The 22,908-nt window shown below is 42.5% G+C and overlaps 2 protein-coding genes across 5 annotated transcripts in view; one reads left to right on the top strand and one right to left on the bottom strand.

The window, feature by feature from the left end:
• Nucleotides 1–6,478, bottom strand: part of phkb (phosphorylase kinase, beta) — a 94,717-nt gene extending 88,239 nt beyond the window's left edge. For 2 of the 4 annotated variants that reach the window (XM_070984132.1, XM_070984053.1), the window contains exons 1-2: nt 6,397–6,460; nt 3,985–4,071 (exon numbers count right to left, since the gene is read on the bottom strand). In XM_070984132.1, the coding sequence (XP_070840233.1) occupies nt 3,985–4,071; nt 6,397–6,460 (151 nt within the window). Of the gene's footprint in view, nt 1–3,984; nt 4,072–5,354; nt 5,461–6,396 lie in introns of all 4 variants that reach the window. The other 2 variants (XM_070983908.1, XM_070983966.1) reach the window with 2 other exon arrangements.
• A 301-nt stretch (nt 6,479–6,779) lies between these two features.
• itfg1 (integrin alpha FG-GAP repeat containing 1) overlaps nt 6,780–22,908 on the top strand; it is a 149,705-nt gene continuing 133,576 nt past the window's right edge. The window contains exons 1-6 of the mRNA XM_070969101.1: nt 6,780–7,207; nt 7,485–7,569; nt 7,740–7,873; nt 10,407–10,464; nt 10,760–10,831; nt 10,963–11,057. Coding sequence (XP_070825202.1) covers nt 7,006–7,207; nt 7,485–7,569; nt 7,740–7,873; nt 10,407–10,464; nt 10,760–10,831; nt 10,963–11,057 — 646 coding nt within the window. The 5' untranslated portion in view covers nt 6,780–7,005. The remainder of the gene's footprint in view (nt 7,208–7,484; nt 7,570–7,739; nt 7,874–10,406; nt 10,465–10,759; nt 10,832–10,962; nt 11,058–22,908) is intronic.

The following is a 22,908-nucleotide window of genomic DNA, read 5'->3' as shown; positions in this document are numbered from 1 at the left end:
AGAAAGCAGGTATATTGGCAGGCAGGTCTGGGTGCCGCCGATAACAATGTTGGCTTTGTTCCCTGCTAGAATTGGACAAGCGCTTCCAGCCACCACCCCAACACACCAATTAAACAAGCCCAATGCTCAACACCGCATTTTCGACATACTGCAATCTGGCGGAGGTTTTTCTCTGTAAATCTATGGGGCTTCAACGCAGCCGATGCTGGAGGCTACACTGTGCTCGCTGATAGCAGCAAATCAGTTCCAACTGAGAGCCACACCTGTTGCACACTGAGCTCTGCTTATTGTCATTTTCTAAACACGCATACACATGCAGCCTAATGAGAAGCCAGCAATCAGAACACACACACACACACACACACACACACACACACACACACACACACACACACACACACACACACACACACACACACACACACACACACACACACACACACACACACACACACACACACACGCTGCCCGGTCTTCATCAGGCCAGGCCAATGGGCTGTGTCATATCTGGCAGAAGTGTGTTCATGAGAGAAAACGGTGCATCCAGCCAAGAACAGACGCTTCCACACGTTAACAATCCCCCGATCCACACCTGGGTTAGAGCAGCTACCCTCAGCTTTACTCGCTTTAACATGATGAAGGGATGAAACGACAAGACAGGAAAAATATAACAGCCTCCTGCTGGAAAAAGTAGTTTTAGACAGTCTTCAGTAAATCCGCTGCCTGAGCCAAATCCTAACCCAAAGCTGTGATTTGTCTGTTTGCCTCTATAAATTTTGCTTTGCACTATTCACAGGCCTTACGACATTTATATCAGGCACATTATTTTCTATGTGTTATAGCTATTGAGACTTTAATATCGTAAACATCCGTTCACATAAAAAAGCTTTCTGCAATATAAAAGTGGGTATATTGTATTTGGGTGCTACATATACTGAGGGAAGGAAGAAACAGAATATTTTTTACACTGAGACAGCTCTGGGTTACAGGTCACATACATGATCCAGCTTCACACACATCATCCACCAGAGCTCTGCTTTAAAATAACACTGTGCCTCATCACAGGCCCTGATGCAAACAACATGAAGCTGCCGTACTGATACACGTCAAGCCTTTCTGTATCTATACAGAAAGTTAAACTCAGCTTGCTGCAGACTTCATTGGGTAAAACGTTTGTCTGGCTGGTGATTATCAAACGAACTTCAGCCTGGCGTCTCACCGGCAGTGCAGCAATCATTTTTTCCTCTCACACTCCCACCTGACTGTGACTGACTGAGAAATTTGCCTCGGCTTTTACCACTTGTACGGGTTTTCTTTTTCTCCAGAGTGTGGGACGTGTTGCTCTACACGATTGCCACAAAGTCTCCTCTGACGTTAGAGGAGGTGCTCTTTTCTCTTAAGAGAGGCAGGGCAGGGGCGTTGGGCTGCGGGGGATTAAGTATACAGGATCCTCAGGTGAGGAGGGTCCACAAGGACACGGAATGAATGGCCATGGATTTGGGGAAGGGCCCACAGAGAATGCCTGTGTACTGCATCAAGAATTTTGTGCTACACCCTTAGGTGGGGGCCTCCACTATAAAATGCTGCAGGGACCCTTCAGCTGACTGTGACGGCAGCTTTAGGTGCACGTCTGCCAAATTCAAGCTAGAAAAGTGGCAGTTTAAGTTACTTTTAAATAGTTCTTAGTTCAAGGTCACTGCAACTAGAAGACCATGCTGTCAGTGTTTTGTGTGATCCCTTAAATGTCACAGGTATAGAAGCACTGGCAAGCTCCAAGCAGCCTTGACATGTGGTTCTTTTTCAAAGCACGGCATAGCAGGAATTATTCCAGTAAGTTTTGCAGATTTCTAGACTGACATATAGTACACAGCGCTGGGACATACAAAGCTCATCAGAAATGTATGCTCCGTACATCATTTGTCTCTGCAGGATCAGCAATGGTAAAACATTTTAAGGCAACAAAATTCCTCCAAAGCATGCCAAAATCTCTCTGTTGTATCTTCAACAAGAAGTCCCTGAGAAAAGCCAGACTCATGTCCACAGCAGCAAAATCTCCACTGATCCTCGGGGACAGCATCCTGAGCTGCATTAACAGCCACACACAGCCTGAGGCAACACATGATCCTGCCTTGTGCACACTAAACTCAGCTCTGTCTGCTCGAAGGAGTGGTGAGTTTGGCCTCTTCCCTCTGTTGCTCTCTGGCTCTACTTGTATTGATTTTACTGGGGGAAAAGGGAGGGTGAATATAGTCTGTCGTTATGAGGCAAAACAAACACAACAGAGCACCTATCTTACATACCTACATCCATATCACTTTCCAATATTCCAACACCTGTAATTATATTAAATATAAACTGTCTTGTTTTACTGTGTCTCTGGGTCCACATGTCTCTGATGACCTACTTCCTCTTTTCCTCCAGCCACATCCAATCTCACAGAGGCTTGCAAACTGCTTAATCTGGTGTGGACGCAGACCATTCTCACAGCAGACATTTTGACTTGTCAAACACAGGCGTGACTGATGTGATTAATAATGGCTGCATCCAGTTTAGGTGCTGCGGTGCCAGGGCCTTGCTGTTGTGCATGCTGGCTCACTGGCATGATTTACTGGCACACAGAAGTGGAACAGAACCATTATTAATGCTATCAGTTAAACGTGTGACTTCTATGAAATGACGCTGCCACGAGAAAGGTCTATCACTGAACAAACAGATTTCGAATTTAGTGTTTAGCCTTCTGCAGGCCTAATGGTCCAGTCACACAGGGATTTACAGTGTGGCAGCGATATTTCACGGCAGATTCAGTTTTTAGAATGGAATCTCGACTTCTATAGTAAAGCTGGTTTCAGTTCGTTTCCATCCAAAGGGCCGAGCTGAGTGAAGTCTGACATCGGGGATGAGATACATTTAGCTGTGTGTTCTGGGAGGTAGCGCTGGCTGGCTGGCGCAGCGCTGCAGTCACAGCTGCAGGTAATTTAGCAATCAGGACTAATGTGTATTTATCTTTCCTGCAGAGAGGCTGAAGGCTCCTGTACTGATTACACGTGCCAGAGCCATCACCTGGCTGGGGGTGCAGCAGCAGCGATTCATACATCCGTCAACACGTTTGTGTCCGTCTTTAGTCCTTGATGACTACTGATTTGTATTTATATGTTCATTCGTGGAGAAATTGCATTTGCATATTCATGGGAATCTCTACTTAGTAAATGCTAGCATTATAACTAGTTTAACCTCCTTTGGTTGGTGCAACCAGCTTCTAGGTTTTTAGACTTAAGAAATAATAACCCCATCAAGTGCACACACATCCTATGAATGTGCGAGTGTAGGACATGATGGGATCTTCAGCTGTCTGCAACCTCCGGTCCCTTTTGAAAAACCCCTGACCAACCTGTAAGGTTACATAGTGCAGCAGCTCCCACATGATCCCTCACTGGCTTCCCACTCACAGACACTACCAGCTGAGCTCAGCTCAGTGCAGTGCTAAGCCAAGCCAGGACATCTTTACATGGAATTAAATTCAGGTCAGTGCATGCTGGGTAAATGTTTTTGCATTTTTAACGCACATGGACCCTCTTTATGCCTCTCTTTTATCTGACCAGCTGAGAACAGCTTCTCCAACAACGCTGTCAATGTGCAAAATGTAATCACTATAAGCAAGGCTGCGATTTGAGGATACTGCCAACGACAGAATAAGTGCAGCTTTTCCAGTCGCATACATTAGCTCAACAGTGTGGTCATGCTCTGCGTGGGTTATGTGTTTCAGGAGAGAAAAATGATCAACTCCTGGCACACAGTACCAGGAGCAGTTGTTGTGTCCGACCAGAAAGTGTTCAATCAAACATAATGCACTGCACTGCAACTGTTGGATTGGCGGTTCACAGCAGGGCCATTTGTTTCTATAGCTTTGCATTATATATTTATACCTTTAGGTGAGCCCTGCTTCATACTGTTGATAGGTTGTGAGTAGTGGAAATGTGTACTTACCAGTACTGTAGTAGCGGTCCAGCTTCTCCCAGAGGGGCTCATCCTCACGCTGGAGAATGGACAGCTTGAGGGGTTCATAGATGGAACCTGAGGACGGACACGTGTGTTACACTCCACCCTTACTAGTGTTCCACATGGAGCTACAACTTTTCTTTCTTTCTTTCTTTCTTTCTTTCTTTCTTTCTTTCTTCCAAATTTAATGTCTTAGTTGTCTCATTAATCCTTAAAAAACCTTAAAAATGGGTCTCAATCCTGCCTCTTGACCTTCATTAACATTATTCCTTACTGACTGACTGGACTCAGATAATAGGGAGACAATAGCCTTGTTCCACACATTCTAGCGTGTAGATGAATAAATGTTCGCAGTTAGCCAAAGATCGAGAATGCCTTCATTTTTCATCAAATTTCCTCATTTCTAATTAATAGAACAGAAAAAAGAAGCAGGAAAAAAACAGTAGGCACATGCCATTGGAATATTCTGTTTTTCACTGCAACACACGGCATAACAAAGGGCTCAGCACACAAAACAAAATCCAGGCACGGAGCTAAAAATTCAACTGGTAATGTAGCTCAACACCACACGTTCGCTCACATTTTCCTCTGAGCTGAGAGAGAGCCGGAGTTTGAGGGAAACCCCTATCTGTTAGACTTTCTCTATTTTCAGACTCTTTTCACTTTGCTGAGATTTGCATTTTAATAGGTTCGACCTTGGGTCAATACCACAGGTACTGAAAAATTCACATTCTAGCTGAAATTAGCATAATTTCCATCATCTTAAAAGTTGCAGGGGACAAAGCCAATCCATCTCTTTTAAAGATAACACTTTAAAAGAGCATAGAGGAAGTCCAATATTCCAATTTTAATTTCTAACATGAGATCAGACAAATGTGGGCAGTCATTGTTTGGCCAGTTTTAAACAATCTCATGACTAAATTCAGTGATATACAGGCGTCTAACACTATTATAAATGTAGTACACTATATAAATACACTGATACTGTACATTTACTTTGCGTCACTTCTGCTTCATGTTTACTGTGGAGGAACAAAAAGATTAACTGCGTTTTGTTTTCTCATGATCACAAATAATAAGAATAATTTAGCCTCATAATCAGGAAATAGAGCACCCAACATGAAACAATATGTCACAATACACGTGTCCACTTATTTTGAAATGATGAGAAATTGGCAAAATAATAAGCCTGTTTGTGATTTCCAGCTGACAACATATGGAGCAAACATGTTTCCCTGTGATCATGAAATAATTACGCTGCGTGAAAATGGCTGTCTTATGATCTGTACCCGTGTCTGTCCCGTCTTCTGTGTGTGGCTGCCTGCACTGTTTTCCTCTGGTGTGCTGCCACTACTTACCGAGTCTGTGAATTTTCCGATGAGGCCGGGCAACCGCAGCCACTGAACCGGCCATTCTCAAAAGGTGAAATTTAGGCCAATCGTCTCTCTCAGCTAAATCACAAATCTACAGCAATTCACAGGAAGGAGTTAGTAGCACAGAGTTAGACTTTAAACATGCATGAATCAACAATGAATTACACCTTGGGTGGCCATGATTGTGACTGCATTTGATTAGGGATGCAAGTTATTCAAACCCCTGACAGATACAGAGTCATGATGAATTACTGTATGATGGTGATGTGATTATGAGAAAGACTTTAGCAGAATTACAATCTAACTAAATTAGAAGACAGTACTTATTAGGTCTACATTATTTAATGAATGGAAAAGTCAGAGTAGTTGCTCTAAAATCAGAATGTTTTCCTTCTGTTTTCTGTGCAAGCTGATTGAACAACACTCATCAAGACACTACTAGATGATTAGATGAAAACTGTATTTGCCTTAAAATTACTGGTAGAAGTGCTGACTGCCTTTACAACCACTGCAGTCGCTCTTAGATGGACTGTGCCTGTCTTACCCCAGGGTGAGTGTTTGGACAGACCATCATAATATGTGGTGTTTTCTCAGCTGTATCACCATAACAGTGATCTGATATGTGGTGATAAATGACACTTGTTGTGATGCATTTATCCTTACACTGTAGAACCACCTTGAAATTTTTATAATGGGAGCATTTCCTGCGAGTACGAGGCTGCCAGCTTCCACAGGCCCTCTGTTCACACTTCATGCAGCGCAAACATTACAGTTAATCATGGGTGAGATGGAACAGCGAAAGGAGACCTGGTGAGACGCTCTTAAAATAGCCCCTGAGAGTTGCACATTTACACTTCTGACCTTTCATGCTTGTACCGTCGCTGCAGTGGTCAAACAGAATGGGCAGATCACGTCTAATATAACCCGTGTTCAGTGTTTTAGCAAACAAACTCACACAAGCGCCTGCACAACAGAAATAATCGGGCGCGTCGAACTGTACGATGTCATGCAAAACAATAAGTCAGACCTGATCTTTTTGATCGGGCTTTGAATTCCAGGAGTTTCCAGCCGACATCTGCCAGACTCGCCATGTTTACAGTGTCAAAATCACTGTAACTTAAAAAAATATCCGGTGGTGTCCTTCAAAATAAAGTAGAGTTTTACGGCTCCCAATCAGCCATCGTTGTAAACAACACAGATTCAAAAGGTTAACGTGGCGTTTTACTAGACAGCTAGTTACACGTTGAGCAAACATTCACGTCGAATCTTATTGAGGATTACGGTGTTATATTCGTTATGATATGTTCACACTGCAGTTTGACGAATTTTATACCTTCATTCTGAAGGTGAACTTCCTTCACTTCCGATTTAGCTCTTGCTAACTATTTTAACTTGATACCGCTGTCAACTGTCAAACTACCCGGAAGCACGACACTGACGTGAACAAGGAAATGCTAATGTCGCATTATTAACCCGTATTTTATTGATTTACCTCCGTACCTGTTTCATATAATGAAATATCAGAGAAGAGGTCAACATTAAAAATTGATTTGTAATGTTATGCGCCATTTAATCAACAGAAGCTGCTATATCACTCTGCCGTACAGCTCTATGCCGTATTGCAGTTGGTGTTGTTATGAGGAGCTGCACTAGCAGAAGGATGTGGATATTCAAATTCAATATTCTGGCATTTCTGTTAATTTTTGTGGGCCAGTACAATACATTTGCTCTTCAGGATGTTACGACCGACCTTTTCGGTACCGAAAACTATGGGACGGTGGCAGCGTTTGGAGATTTTTACGCGGATAAACAGACCGACATCTTCATCATCAGAGAGCGTATGCTAACTCCTGCCTTCTCTGTCGTGCTAGCACATTAACCGCTACACACATTGTGTATGATGTATGAAAAATATTTACTGCTAAGTTTTATTTTAGGGATCTGCCAGCAATGATGGATAAAATTGTATCTTGACCGAAATCTTGACTGGAATCCATAATTCCATAACGTTAAGGCTTTGCCTGTTCTGCGTAAACATGACTCTGTGTTTTCGAATCAAGCCATTTGTGGTGGAGGATAGATGTTAAATTCTGCTACGATGGCTTCTGTTTCCAGAGTCTGAAGTGGTGATATTCTTGGCTGACTCGAAAACTCCTTACTTCAAACCCAAAGTTCACATCACTAAGGATACGTTTCCAAGGTATGTGTGGCTGTCAGTTTCAGTTCATCCCATTCACGCATTCCATCGAACATGCATTTCCTCCTTTAGGCTTCAGGGTGGTCATGTTTACTCGGGGGGGGGGTAAGCTACATCTAAAGAAAGCGGGAGCACCATTGGCTCTCATTTTAACAGCTAATCTTCCCGTTCAGGGACACCATCATCACCAGTGTGGTTCCTGGAGACTATGATGGAGACTCTCAGATGGATGTCCTTCTTACTGCTCAGCTGTCCAACTCCAAGATGACAACTGTTTTCATCTTTTGGGGCCACAACCAGACATTAGGTACAGTTCTAGCAGTGTGTGGGCACTGATGGTGGGTGGGAGGATGTAGCTCAGTATTTTTGGCAAATACAGAATATAATTTGGCCCCAGTCTCTTAGACATACAGTATGGATATTTTTTCCATCTTTTTTAATTAATGATATTTTTATTTTCATATTGTGATACGCATTTTTGACACAGTCAGTAGTTTGCAATCTGGGACTGATCACCAGGAAAATGTGCAGTAAAATAAAGCTGAGAAGACCTTTTTGACAGCAGACATATTGACTACACAGGTGTAACTGATAATATCACCATTTGCTGCATTGCATTGCTGAAATTGCTGAAGTGGAGTCAAGGCAATGACAAGAGATCATTTCTGTTGTAAAAAGGTATGAATCTGTTTCATTTAGGAAGGAGAAAGACAGAACCACTTTTAAACTACAACATAGACAGACTTTTTGCAGTTCAGAAAAGAAAATCTGGTGAAGCTCATTAAGCAAACATGGCTGTCAAATCCAAGAAGCCTATCTTGTTTTCAAGTGCACTGTCAGTACAAGAAGATCACCTTGTGCCTTTTGTTTGTACAACTCTGGCAGATTGGAACAAGTCTGACATCTTTGTTTACATCTATATAATGCCCACTTTTACTTCCTGTAAGCCTTTTCCACAGAAGGCCTTGATATGTCACAATGAGGAAAACACAGGCGTAAATAATCACATTAAAAATGGCCAAATTCCATTTATTTGTTTCAGTTTCAGGGTGCTCGTACAATACACGCTGACTCACTGTCATTGCTTATTGGGACACTTGAATAGAACAGAGCCATTTTTAGTGTTATTGGTAAAAATCTGTTTTGCAACCTTTCCAAGTCGGAATTTGTGCTGTGAAAAATATCAGCCTATCATCATTCAGTCCAGGATGGTGAGCACTAAGTAGACAACTGAGTAATGACTTTCCGTGCTTTAATATGTTAAATTAAAATATGTTACTATTAGAGTTGGGCGGTATCCAAATTATGATACCGTCAAACTTCCCCCACATTTTCCCGGGGTATACGGTATTACCGTAACTAATTAAAAATCACTTTGCAGGGCAGCGTGACATGCGCGCAGTTCAGACGGTCAATGCTCACGCGAAGAAGTACCAGTCCTAACTTGTAGCATACCAGAATGACGGGGAGAAACTCAGTTAAAAGCGTCTACCAAGCATTGCCACCCAAACGAAACCTAATTCATACCCCACGAAATTATATGTACATGTAACGAAAGCACGAAAAGAGTGCACGCCAAAGGCACTGCATCTGCTGATTTCACCACTTCACGCGAACCACAAAAGCCCGGTATCGTATGAAGGCACAGAGTCTGATGATCACGAAGATGTCTGCCTCCACACTGTGCGACCGAAAACTCGGCGAGCTAGCACCCAAAGAGTAGCAGAAAAAAAACTTCGCTAAATTATAAAGTATGTTTCACCTTTGCTTTTTTGTGGTCAAAAGTTATATTCCAGCCCGAAAAAACGCTGCTAATGTCTCCTCCTATGACTCTGCGTTAGTTTGAGATCAATCACGAAGGTCCTGCTTGTTTACATAAAAAGGAGGGGGTTTCTAGAGTGGAGGGAGCGCTCTTCATGCAATAACTTATCTCTGGGCTTACTTCCTTCTGGATCGTCATTGGTGTTTCTATGGTGAATGTGGGCGGGTCGCTGAGCTATTGACCGGCGTAACCACGCAGTTAGTTTCACCGCTCCCTCTCGTGAATGAGCCGAGCGCTTACAGAGGACTCTGCCGAGCAGCCCGAAGTGTTATTTTACGATTTTATTTGCATTTTGTCCTTTTATGAGAGCTAAGAACAGTAGCAAGCAGAAAAAAGGCTGAAAAACAGTTTTCAACAGAGGAATTTCTCCGTGTGCTTGGACGAGATAACGGTACTCTGCTCAGATGCGCCTAAATGAGCGCCTGGACATACCTGTGTTAAAACATCTGTAAAACTGCACAGGTTCATTTTTTTAGCATGCAATTTTGCACAGTCACCGTTTTTCTCGAGTAAAAATTCAACCAGATACATTGAAGGGAGTGGACTTCATTTTTGTTATGACGATGCTACAAGTATGTTAGACCCCTGTAGACCTATATGCGCAGCATTTTTTTAATGACGGTAATGAAACTGATACCGTTGCTATTTTTAGATACCGCAGGATACCTTATTACCGGATTACCGCCCAATCCTAGTTACTATAGTGTGGTGGACAGTGATATATTGTTCCCAAAAGTAAGGCAGCAGCGATTTTAGGAAGTTAAATTGGGCCGACAACGGCATCACAGTGATGTCAAATCATGTGTGCTGCTCCTAGTAGATAAAAATACTTTTTTCTTTGGATTGCACTCAATTACAGTTACAACCTCAAAGGAAATAACTATTATTTATTATGTTATTTATTTCTGTTAACAGACAAAATGTGACAAAGACAAAAACACTACAAATAATAATAATCTGAAGTACTTTATCAGAAACTTATCAGCTGGGGTTATATGCAACTCTTCGTTTTCTGCAGATATGAGTGGGTGGCTCACGCTCAACAAGACCTTTACAGATCAGCCTCTCGTTATGGAGTAAGTATCAATCTGAATGATATTAACATAATCTATACTTTGTTTTTTCCAACATTGTTCAAGTTAAGTCAGGTTCAAGTTCAGTCCAGTATACAGCACCACTGACTTTGACCTCAGAAATGACCTGCACCACTCTGACAGCATCAACAAACACTGAACATGATAAGAAACTATTTATGGCAGGGCTGCAACATTAGTTGGTTTGTGTATGTGTTGGTATGTACCTAATAAGCTGTTATCTCAGTCTAAGTTTAAATAAAGTCATTTGTTTTCAATGAAAAATATCTTCCCACAGTTTCAATGGTGACATGATCCCAGACATTTTTGGAGTCACCAACACCACTGAAGTCTGCTATCTCACAGGCAGGTAATGTAATCGTTCTCATACTCTCTTATAATTTCCCATGTTTATTTCTGATGCCGTCAAACCTTGAATTACTTTCCAAAATGCAGAACTTTAAACCTCCTCCATTGCCTTGCTGTTTCTTTCCCCTTTAGGATTCCTGAGTGTCACACTGCACTGAGTTCACCTGTCAAGATGCGCATCCCTCACTCTAATGCTTTCATTGACCTCAACAAGGACTTCACTGCTGGTGAGTCAGTCATGTTTAAGCAATTTCTAACCATGAGAAACAAATGCAAACTGCTTTGGGTCTTTCAGAGAAGACAGGATGCTGTTCAGGGAAGCCCATCACACATCGACTCTTATCAAATCATCGCATTTTCAGCTATGTGTATTTTGAAACTGTCACAAAACCTAATTTTGAAAATACTTTTTAACGGCACATTTCATAAGCTATGTGCTCATGTAACCTGCTAATCCTATTGGTTTGTGTGGACAGAAAGTGAGTACATTGGAGCAGGTAAATAGGAGAATTAAACTGAAGGCCATGTGACCAAGAGATCAAGGTTTGATTCAAGAGCAAGGTGCTTTTTCTGTTCTATTCTTCTGTCTCTTACTGTGGGGCCAAAGTGGCATTTCTGCTCCCTGATGTATGAGAAACCATCACAAACAAACCAGAATTCCTGCTTTAAGTGTTTCCTGTCATTGCCTCAGGCTGACCCTTCTCTGATCTATGGACTCGAATCATAAATTCATCATTGGTTGTCCAGTTCGTTGTTTAGCTGATGGACTGAAGTGATGGGCTAGAACTGTTCTAGTGTGAAGAGTTTTCTGTATTATGGCAGCAGGATGATGAAGTGACTGTAAAAGGCCATTCTACACTTTAATGGCTGGGCATGGTTTAAGACAGTGTGAGAGCAAGCATCTTCCCTACTGAAATGTACTTATTCAAGGCTCTAAGCCAACTGCAAATTATTGTCAGGCTAATACATTTTGCTTCTTTGCATGTTTCAGTACATGTATTTACTAACACTGAACGTGTAAATGAACACAGCTTTAAAACCAAACATGCTCACCTCTCCTCAGACCAGCTCTGTTTGCCGTGCACCTCACATTCTTGACTGCACGTTGTGCCATCGATTCATGACATCCGAGGCCGAAATCGCCACCATCTTCTTGTGTATTGTAGCTCATTCCTTCACTATGCGATGGCATTGTTTCCCTACATGGATCAATAAATGTATTAATGTGTAACAGAAAGCTTATTATAAAACAAGACACAATTGAGTTCTGAATCGAGAAGCTAAAATGGACCAAAGAACAGCCAGTGCTGAAATGGCAAATGCTTTGGAGTATGTGCAACTTGGGAGGCTAAATGTGGCTTGGGGTGTAATTCTGCACATTTAATTGCATGAGGCCCTCATGGGATCGACATGCCTTTGGCGCAATTGGCATTTTTGTTCATGCACGTCTCCTCTGAAAAGCAATACACCAGAAAGTCACAAGTGTAATCTGAAATGTAACACTATCATACAAATTGAGGCTACAACAATACAGCACCAGCCTTACACTGTAGTATCCTATCAGTTCTGTACTTGAAATGTGCCCCTATCCAGACTCAGCAGTGCAATCACAGACATGCCTCAGTATTCACAGCCTAGTACGATAGCTTGGTGGACATACATGTACTGCATACCCCTTTGTCTGAAGCAGTTTGGAGAAAAGTGGGCCCACCAAATTACACTTTATCTGAATGCTCGGCATGTATCAAACATTGCTGAATCAACCGAAGAGGAGTCTGTGATTGAACCTAACTCATACCAGTTGCATTGCTCTTTTCCACTATGGGAGCTCACTGACTCCTAACTTGATGCTTCTCATAAGCAGAACATTGAAGAGTCTGTAAGGCTTTGGTTAGATATTCCTCCTTGTGTTTTACAAACTGGAGCGTTTTTAATTTCTGTGGTTGAAAAAGTGACTGCTTTGGATGCCAGGACAAACATAGTCATTTTTATGTGCTTACGTTTGGTAGGCAAGTGCAGTTCAGTTGTGGGGCAGACAATAACTGATAAAGTGACACTGATAATGATTTTCTTTCATGTTTACATGTAATAGCTGTTCAATGCAAATGAATAGAATGGAGGAGGAGCAGTAGGAAGGTGGTGAATGGAATGGATCGAGAGTGAGCGACACTGGCACCAGACCAGCTCTCCAGAGCCGGCTGCATCCCTCGGGACAGGTCGTTTACTGGCCCCGCTCTCTGTCTTTCTCTGCTCTGTAACCCCAAACCAGCCCTCTGCTCCATCCTCTCCTGAAACAGACGATGGGAGGATTCAGCTGAAGGATGTGGTGGAGGACAGACTGTGAAATCATTTATGAGCTCTTTTTGTCTTGGAGAAAATAAAATATAGTCATACAGCAGTTGGTCGCTCTGAGCCACTACTTTAGTGGCAAACGTAGGAGTAGAGTGCAGGTACGGTTGAGACTAAAGCCTAACCCATAACATTAGCTCCACATTAAGGCCTAATGGTCTGCATCCTGTTTGTTTTATAATGTACATCACTAAGTCATGACTTAACACTCCCTTCTCCTTAGGGATGCACCGATCTGCTTTTTTCACATCCGATACCGATATCTAAGGTTTAGTAATCAGCCGATACCGATCCAATACCGATCCAGAAAAACAGTGCTGAATTACATAACAGATGGTATGTTTCATTGTGTGGAAAAGACTGGGACCATTCTTTTGTGCATCAGACTTGACTTAAACATTTCTTTACTATTTTTTTTTAAAATAAATAGATGTAAATGTACTGAGTTATTTATTTTATTACTGTGCACGAGTACAACAATCGTAAACCAATAGCTTCTCTAGCTTGGTTAAACAAGATGTAAAAAAAAAAATATAACAAGTGTAACTGGATCTGTCAGTGCAATTAGGAATATAAAAGGAATATAAAGTGTGCAACAATCTGTCTCCCACTTGAAACGGCATCACTCACAGCGTGCTGATAGAAGTCCCTGGTTGACAACCAGCTGCATTGTATGTTCAACGCAGCCTGAACTATGCACTCTCATACTGTCCATCGCCTTTCGCATGTTGCTGCCGTTGTCCCTCAGAATCACGTGGACTTCACTCAACGTACGTCAAACGTTTCCTTTAGGGTAGCTGCAATCGCTCGCTGGTATGTGACCCATGGAAGTTTGTAGCATTGAGCATTGCACTGTGTGGCACGTAACTCTCATCCAGCCAGCGTGCAGTCAAACTTAAAAGTGACACAGGACATCCTCTCTGTGATTTTTGTTGCCTGCACATACTTCATACTGCCTCCTTTTTGTTTATTCAGTTCAATGAACTCAGCGTGCTCCCTGGCGTGAAATCTCTGTAGGTGCTTGATTAAGTTGGTCATGTTATAACTTGACATTTTACCACCGCCCCTCAGAACATTTACCCTGCAGGTAATGTAAGTGGCCGTCGAGTTTGGAGGCTGAGATAGTTTGAAAAAGTTCCAGGTAGCCAATCCTTTTGCTTGCTCTATTTTGAAAACAATGCTGTCCACATTATGTGCGCTTCAGCACTGCGTGTTGCTTGCGCATGACTCCACTCACAGCGCCTATAGCATAGTGTTAGACTGAATAGTTCAGCCCCTATGTATCGGGTCCATTATCACCGATACCGATCTAGAATTTTCTTCAATATCGGGACCGATACCGATACCAATATTGGATCGGCGCATCCCTACTTCTTCTACATCCTTATAAACATATACATACATCAGCGTATAGATCATCTTCGTCTACAGAAACTGGATATTTCCTGATGAAAATCGGTAAGAACTGCAAACAATGAGCCTTAAATAGACTGTGTGCAGAAGGGGATTACTGTATGTTCAGATGCTGCTTGGTCCCTGCTTTCACATTCTCTCCAGAACAATGCTGACCTCTGTTCTTGGAAGAAAAATCTCAGAGGATGCACAAATGGTGCAGTTGTAAACTTGAAATTCACAGGACACAGGCTTGGTGAAGTGTGTTGTTTCTCCAGAGGAGACTCCAGGAATCAGACAAGAGGCCACCAATTTTCAAGTTGACTAAGAGAGAAGGGAATAGCCATTTTCTTCGCCAGTGAATGGAGAAATCACCTCGTTCTTGTTTTACAGCATCTCACTCCTGTCCCCCTGCCCACCAAGTGTAGCGCTGTCACTTAGACTTATGGGAGGATTTTTTTTTCCTCTGGAAACTAATCCTCGTGTTTAAGGTAATCACAGAGGATTTAGTCATGTCATACTCACTGCAGGTATCTTTTTGTGTCGTGTGGTTTTATTCCTAGGGCTGTCACAGTTCAGCCAGAGCAGATATTAATTCATATTTAATCTGTTTAGGGATTACGAGAAAGTCAATAAACTTAATGAAATCCTGGTGGCAATATTTGGTGTTTTGGTCTTAGTACAGATTGGATTATGTTGGGGCATCATTGGTTTTTACTGCTTGATCAAGTATGCTGCAACTCATCAGTCAGTCACAGTGATGGCCTGCATGTCAGCCTGCATTTCACTCTCTTTACAGGAAATCACCTCTCACTTCCATTCCCTTACCCATATGTACACACATTCACACACACCCACAAGGACATCATCATAAAACCATCATAAAATCCTTGTGACTTCCTAAGTGTGTTGAGCTGAGATCAGTTTTCTGTGAGTGAATGTGCTGCAGGAACAACAAAGTGTGACGAGGTCAACCATTGGTGTACATCTGGTGGATGTTGGACTCTGTTTGTCTGTGGAGGCACGCAGATGGAGGCATGGAGAGACGAGGAAAGCAGGCAGGAAGTGATGGAGAAATACGGCTGAGTCAGAGAGGATGAGTGGTTGGATGAATGCTTTGAAAGAAAAGGATGGAAGGAAAGATAAAGGGCAGAGGAAGGGTGGGTGGAGGATGAGCAAGGCGGTGGCTGAGTCTGAGTCTGAGTCTTCGGCACACTGTCTGCTGTGACCACCTGCTCCTCTAAGCGTTACCAGCTGTAGCGTCGCAGTGTGGCTTAAGCAAGGAGAGAGCGACTTACAATCAATACAATCTGGGTTTTGTGAGTTAGCCAGTGTAAGAGAGATTACAGCTGGAAGCCTTTCAACTGCCTTCGACGTTTGTATTGCCTTCTTGATTTCAAGAAAGTGTTAGCCATAGATAATAAGGATTCTAACATTTTGATGACCACCTAAATAAATGTTGGTGCAATGATAAAGATGTAATACTCAACCTTGCCTCAAACTAAAGCTTCTAAATGAGCATGTAGACTAATGTCTCAGTCTCAACTACAGCCACACTTGATGAGCTTCTCAAAGGTTACACCCATTGCAGTGCTGTTTGCATTGTATTGCATTGGATATAGCCACTAGCGGTGGCGACTGTAATAAAGTAGAGGGAAAGTCTTGAGTATATCACAATGTAACTGTTCACAACCATCAGCAATGCTGTTAAGGATCCTTTTTCCACCGTGTGTTAGCCTTTTTAAACCCTCTGGAAACCCTCTCACTTGAAACCCTCTTAGTTTCAAATCCTTCCACGTTTGTTTGACAAAAGTTATTTGAGGCATCTCTGGTCACATAATTTTATAGCTCATAGCGAGTCATATGCCTTAAAATTGTGTAATATTAATGAGAGTAAAATGAGGGTATGAATGCACATTAATCTTAATTCATCTTAATTAAGGCACACAGAGTTGAGTTGCTGTGGGGACTAAGTGTGAAAGACTTGCAAATTGGGTTAAAAAAAAAAGAGAGAGAGAAAATAAAAAAGTTTAAAAACTTATTTGAATTGCACAGATGCCTCATAAAGAATGCAGCAGATACCAGTAGGGGAGAGTAAACTTCATTGTCCCAGAGGGGACATTTGTCACAGTGTTACAGTCCATTGCTTCACATTAAGAAACTGGTGGGACACAAAGTCTGTGTGTAAAATTCAGGCTAATGTTTTTTTGGTCCTTTGGCTACTGGGGAATTACAAGTCTGTGCTGACCATCTTAATGAGCATGTAAAACATGACTGTACAGGAACGAGAAACTAGATCTGCTCACCAACAGTCTATTGAGATAGCAAAACAGAATTAGACTAAGCAGTCTTTATGATGGAAATAGCATTAAATGAAGACAGTCTTTAATGGGACTCCTTACCGCTCATCATTTTGAACAAGGTTTTCACGGTGGGACGCCCTACTTTAAGTGTCCCCTCTCTCACCTACCGGCACAGTTATGCAGTGAGGTATTTTGTTAGTTTGGTCCAAGGAGGATGAGGCCACTTCAGGGCCGTGTCACGACTCCAATCTCCATCCACTGTCATAGCTGTAAACAGTCCCAGGGTAGTGTATTGGCTGACCTCACTACATCAGCACTGCCAGCAAAAAAAAAAAGTGGAATTGTTTCCTGGCCGGTGTCAAGGCCTCATTTAGGCTGCTTATTGGACTCTCCAGCCAACCACACTGGCGCCGACATGCTGCATATGGCTCGTAATCTCTTTTGTTACTATCATCCTCCTCCAGCCAGTGTCTCTAACAGCAACGCATTCATAACAGCTTTGTGTTCATGCTCTTTTGTTTCCCGGTTATTTTCTCTCCATCCTCACACATTAAGGGATTTCAGGTCTCTTTAAGAAAGTTTTTTTTTTTTTTTTCCTTCAAACTTCAGTAATGTATACACAGTGTCAGGACTCAAGAATGTGAGGGAAGGCAAGGCAGCAAAACAGAGGAGTGGCTAATATGTAACAGAAGATACACCGGGATTTTCTTCACTAAGATCAAACCATATCTAAAGTTGTATGTGCAGTATATTGTTAGCTTTGCACCACAAAAGCAAAAGCAGTATGCATTGATCTGGCTTTGTAGATGTAGTTGATCTGTTTTAGTTGTGTCTCACCACAGTGACAAACGGCTTTTGTGGGACAGCCAGGCAGTTCAGATATTTGGACAGTTGACGTGAGCAGGTGCTTCAAAAGCCTCTGTAATCATCAGAGTTAAATGACCACAGGAGACGTCCTTATCGCTTAAATGGTATAGAGCGAGAGTATTCACCCATATTAGATCCGTCTCCGTCACAAGATCATGGTACCCTGCAGGGGCCCTATCTCACCATGTCAATTCAGAACGAGCACCACCAGGCAGGAAGCTATCAGGAGCACGCTAAGAACTTGTTTAAGGGGGAAAAGGTAGTAATTGCAAAGTAATTATCTATGCCATTTTGGGAAAAACACGCACAAAGACAGCAATACTGGCATAAGGATCCATTGCTAGGCAACAGGCCTGGTAATGCTCTGTGCAGCATCCAATTAAACTAGCTCTGTGTTGGAGTGGCTTGCTGATTGTCTGACTAATAATGTGGCGGTGATGGGGGGAGAGAACAGATTTGCCACCTAACAAGAGTGGCAGAGAAGAAGAATTGATTATGCAGGGATTAAGTTAACATTTGGATGGCGGAGTGAGACATTTTAATAGCCATTTTGGTGACCGGGACATTATCACAGCGAGACACATTCACCCAGTGAGGAAGACTATCGCAGGAAATTTGAAGAGTAGTAACAACTATTCCTATCTCTTGTAATATTAATAATAGTAATAAAGTTGCTCTTCTCATTCTCTGAAGGCAGATGGTGAGTTTACAGCATATTTGTCTGTTCTGTTTATTCAGGAATCCAAGGGGAGCTGTCGTTTACAAGCCTTCAGTCGTCCGGGGTTAAATTGAATATGATATGCTGCTACAGCAAACAGGGTCATAAATAAAGCCCCATGAGACAGACAACTGGATTGACTGCCACAGAATATTCAGGGGTGTGTGGACCGAGACTCTTGATCAAACAGCTGTATTGCATTCTCGTGCAGCTGTCTCTCAGAGGAAACAATCAATGGTAGCGATTATGTTACCTGATTAACTGTATTGACCTGAAATAAAAGATTGCAGAGAATATCTCAGGTGACTAACTGTTGGCCTGTCTTTTTTGTGGAAGTACTTTGGCCATGATGAACTTACAATAATTAGCCAGTGTGTCCCCATCCACACAAATTTAGCCACTTGGGCGAGCATGTGAAAAGCTCCGCTTTCAGAAAAGCTGCCACAGTGTGGTAGGCCTAATTTTCAAGTATATGAATAACTGTCTTTTCACACTTTCCTTCTCTAGCAAAACAGAGAGGAGCATATCCCAGTGCTAAACCCTCTGCGCCCACAGCCACATGTAGCCTACATCTTCATTAACACATCAGTTGCATTCACTGCTGTTCCTCACATTCTGATTTCCCCATTTTAGAGAGACTTGGAGTGAGCTCACAGGCATGTTAGCAGCGCCTGGTGCGATGAGCCAGCCCTTTGAGGTGTGTCGTTTGTAGCATCTCCGCCTCCAGGAAAGCTGGCGCAGCGTCAAATGGGCAAAAGAGACGCTGTGTTTATTTTGGTAAGCACAGGTGTTTTTGCAGATAAATGAATAATAGGACTAAATGAGGCAGAGCATTTCCTCTGTGATACACGCACAGCGCTGTGACCATAGCCTGAGGTTATTCTGTCTCCCCACGTGCTGTTCCAAAAGAGGCTCTTGTCTAGAAGACAACTACATGGACATGACATTTACAAGGGCAGTTCTAAATTTTGACCGAGGCATTTGTAAAAACAAATCATCTCTGATTTGCCCGTGTCAGCCAGTCATACCAGTCACATGCTGTGCAAGTGTAGACATAAAACAAACCAACAAACTGATTTTGGCCATGCTAGTGGAGTGGCTGTATGGTTTGTGATGTCAGTCTGTCTGTGCATTGTCCCCAGAGGATGAATCCTACGGACTTCAGTGATCTTCTGGAATATCGTTTTGCACCACCAGCAGTTTAAAAGGTTAATTTATCCAGCAAAATACCCAGGATGTATCCCAGTGCTCCGGCTTATGTCTGAATACCTGCTAACTAATGCCGCTCCCATCCGCCTCAGCTGTGCTCTAATTAGAAAATTCTAGCATGCTAAAACATCACATTAAGACAGTGAACATGGTAAACATTATACAGTACCTGCTATATGGCATGTTGCGTGGCTTTTGTGAGCATGTTAGCATGCTGACATTTATCTCAAAGTACTTCTGTGCACAAGTACAGCCCCAATGAGCCACTAGCATGGCAGAGCATGGCTCTCTTTTCATATCACTACAGGAAATGGAGCGCAGTGTCATGCTGGCAAACTGGTATTTCCCTGTGGTGCACTTAGGTAATTTCCTAAGTAACTGGTCAGCTATTTGGACTGTGGCCCACCTGCACCCAATGGTAGAAGAGGAGTGGTAGAGGGTGCAGTGATGCCAATCCAGTTGTGCACTGCAGTCTTGGTGCCAAGAAAGAGTGCATCTGATGTGATCTGTTACCCTGCTGCTCACTGCAGGTTGGCTGCTCAGTGCACCTGTGTTCCATCATTTTTTGGGGCACATTATTTGATGAAGACACACTGATATTAACATATGTAAAATCACACAAGCCATTTTAATTATGTTTTGCTCGTTTTCCTCTTTCACTCTGCATTCCTCACCCAGATGATGTGATCGCACAGAAACAAAACTTACATTCCAGCTATGGCTTCAATGCCCATGAGGCAGAATAAAGAACTGTGAGTGATTCTTGAAGGTCTTTCTTTTACTGTTGTCACTGTCCTTACAGCCTTCTGACAGCAGAACGTATCTGGTCCATCTGTTGTCTTTAACTAGACTGATGTTGTGCATTGTTAAGCAACAATGACACACAGCATCCAGTCATATTTTGTGCAACAAGCACCAGCCGAATATAACCACAGAAACCCCTGTGCTTATGTGTGCATCAAACATGTTGTTATATTTAATTGTCCTGCAGTTTCTCTTGAAAATCAACAAACATATTGGAAACAGATGCATCGGAAATAGTTCACACAGTCTCTCAGGACCATCCATGCCAGTCCTCCAACACACCATGTAACTGGGGTAATGGAGGTGGCTGTTATCTTCTTTTTAATGAGTCTGGCCAAAGTTTCGCCTAGGGCTTCACATTGTTGCAATACAGGTAGACTTTGGTGTGGTGTTATAGACTGTTCCCAGAAACAAACACAGTTATTTTAAAAACCCAAATTGATTGTGTGGATCAGTACCGGTAGAAAAAGAAGTTTATGTCGCAGCATGAAGTTTAAAGGGGCAGCTGCCTCTTTCCCAGATTGTCAGGAAATAGTTCTTCATGTAAAACTGCAAAATCTAGCTGAAGTCAACTTAAAAACTAGTTCAGAAATAATAATAATAATAAAAAAAATACAGCGTGCACAAAAAAGACAGCATTTAAAATTCTGCTTTCATTTTATTTTTGGCCTTACAGTGGTATTTAACAGCAGGTGTTGTTGTATAGAGTGTCTTGATGAGGAAATGGTGCACCATTAGACATAAAACATGATGACCATCGAATCTTCAGCATGTCCAACAATAATAAGTTTCCTCCAAGGAGAACTCTTTGCAGGACACCCAATCTGTCGTAGTGTAGTGGTAGTGAATGTGATTGGTCATGTTTGCCACAGCCTCTAACATGCCCACCTATTATTTATGATGGTGTATTCCTCCCGTAAACAAGTGCGCCCCAGTTGTGCCAGTCGAGTCTGCCGTGAAAAACAAACAAAAGTGTGTTTGGCACACCTCTTACACAGGGAGGGCACACTTAACTGCAATCTGCGTCACACCGCAGGGCTCACAAAAATAGAGCCTCTTTTTATGGCTTTTTCGCCTTTACTGACTAATTGAGGGAAACAGTGCAGGATGATAGGTATGGAAGGTCCCTGGTTGGATTTGAGCCGAGGATGCTGTGCTCACATGGTTTCTTGGTATGCACCTTAGACCTCCAAAACACCAGGACACGGTTGACTTGATAAGCACACTCATCCCAGTCTGCAGTTTTCCAGGTTCATGCAGTGTCTGTGCATTCTGTTGCAAAGCCAAGTCATTTTCTATAACAGTCTCTGTGCAGTGTGTAATGTGTCCTCTGTAAATTGAAATTACACACGTAGACATATCAGTGTATTCAGTGCTTATACCCTCCACTAAGGCATGTCCTGTGTACACACATACATGTACACATGCACTCACACACTCACTTTGTTGCAGTCCGTGCAATGAGCTTCCCTGTGCCTTTTACAGTAGTCCCGTGAGCAGTTTCTGTTTACACACACGCACATGTGCAACATAAGGAAAGTGAGCAAAACAGGATGGAAAGTGTGTGTGTGTGTGTGTGTGTGTGTGTGTGTGTGTGTGTGTGTGTGTGTGTGTGTGTGTGTGTGTGTGTGTGTGTGTGTGTGTGTGTGTGTGTGTGTGTGTGTGTGTGTGTGTGTGTGTGTGTGTGTGTGTGTGTATGAGTATGAGAGGGTTTGGCCATAATCCTCCCTATAGCTACTGCACCTACGTTGTTCCCTGTAATGGTTTTAGGAGATTATTTCTTCTGGGAATAGCATTGCTCCATTCTGTGCTGGTATGTTTTGCCATGTTTGTGAATGAGCTGTTTTGATAGATCGGGGTGGAAGTCACACAGCGTGGAGTAGGGCTACATATTGGCTTAGAGACGGATTTATTCTGCAGAGCTTTTCACTTTGTTCCCGGCCTGGATTCTGCATTTTCTCTAGTGTGTGTGTGTGTTTGTGTGTGTGTGTGGTGGTTATGTGCGGGAGTGTGGTGGGTGTGTTATTGTGACTGTGTTCACATCAGAACTAACACATGTTTATTGATGTTCCTGTGCGTGTTTGTGTGTGTATTAGTTGTTCATATGTGCCTTGTTTGTGTGCGTGGTTGTGGCATTGAGTATGATTTTTCATATTAGTGTGGTTGCCATGACGCTGACAGACAGCTTTCATTCTTTATTGAAAGTGTTATGACAAAGTTACCACGCCAGCCATCTTGTAGCCTCTGGGAAAAAAAATCTCTGAAAAGGAAAAGCATCTTTGAAAAGAATTTTTCAACCCTCTCAGTCTCTGTCAGACATTTTAACTGAGGGGGAAGAACTGACGTATTTCACTGCATTAATAAGCAAATTATATGTGATGGCACAGATTACCTTGGCTGTTCTCTCACAGCTGACAAGGTAGCAGTACAAATATA

The sequence above is a fragment of the Chaetodon trifascialis genome, chromosome 1 (assembly GCF_039877785.1).
Source record: "Chaetodon trifascialis isolate fChaTrf1 chromosome 1, fChaTrf1.hap1, whole genome shotgun sequence".
Taxonomy (NCBI): domain Eukaryota; kingdom Metazoa; phylum Chordata; class Actinopteri; order Chaetodontiformes; family Chaetodontidae; genus Chaetodon; species Chaetodon trifascialis.
The sequence above is the reverse complement of the archived record's forward strand: the minus strand, read 5'-3'. Positions and strand labels throughout refer to the sequence as shown.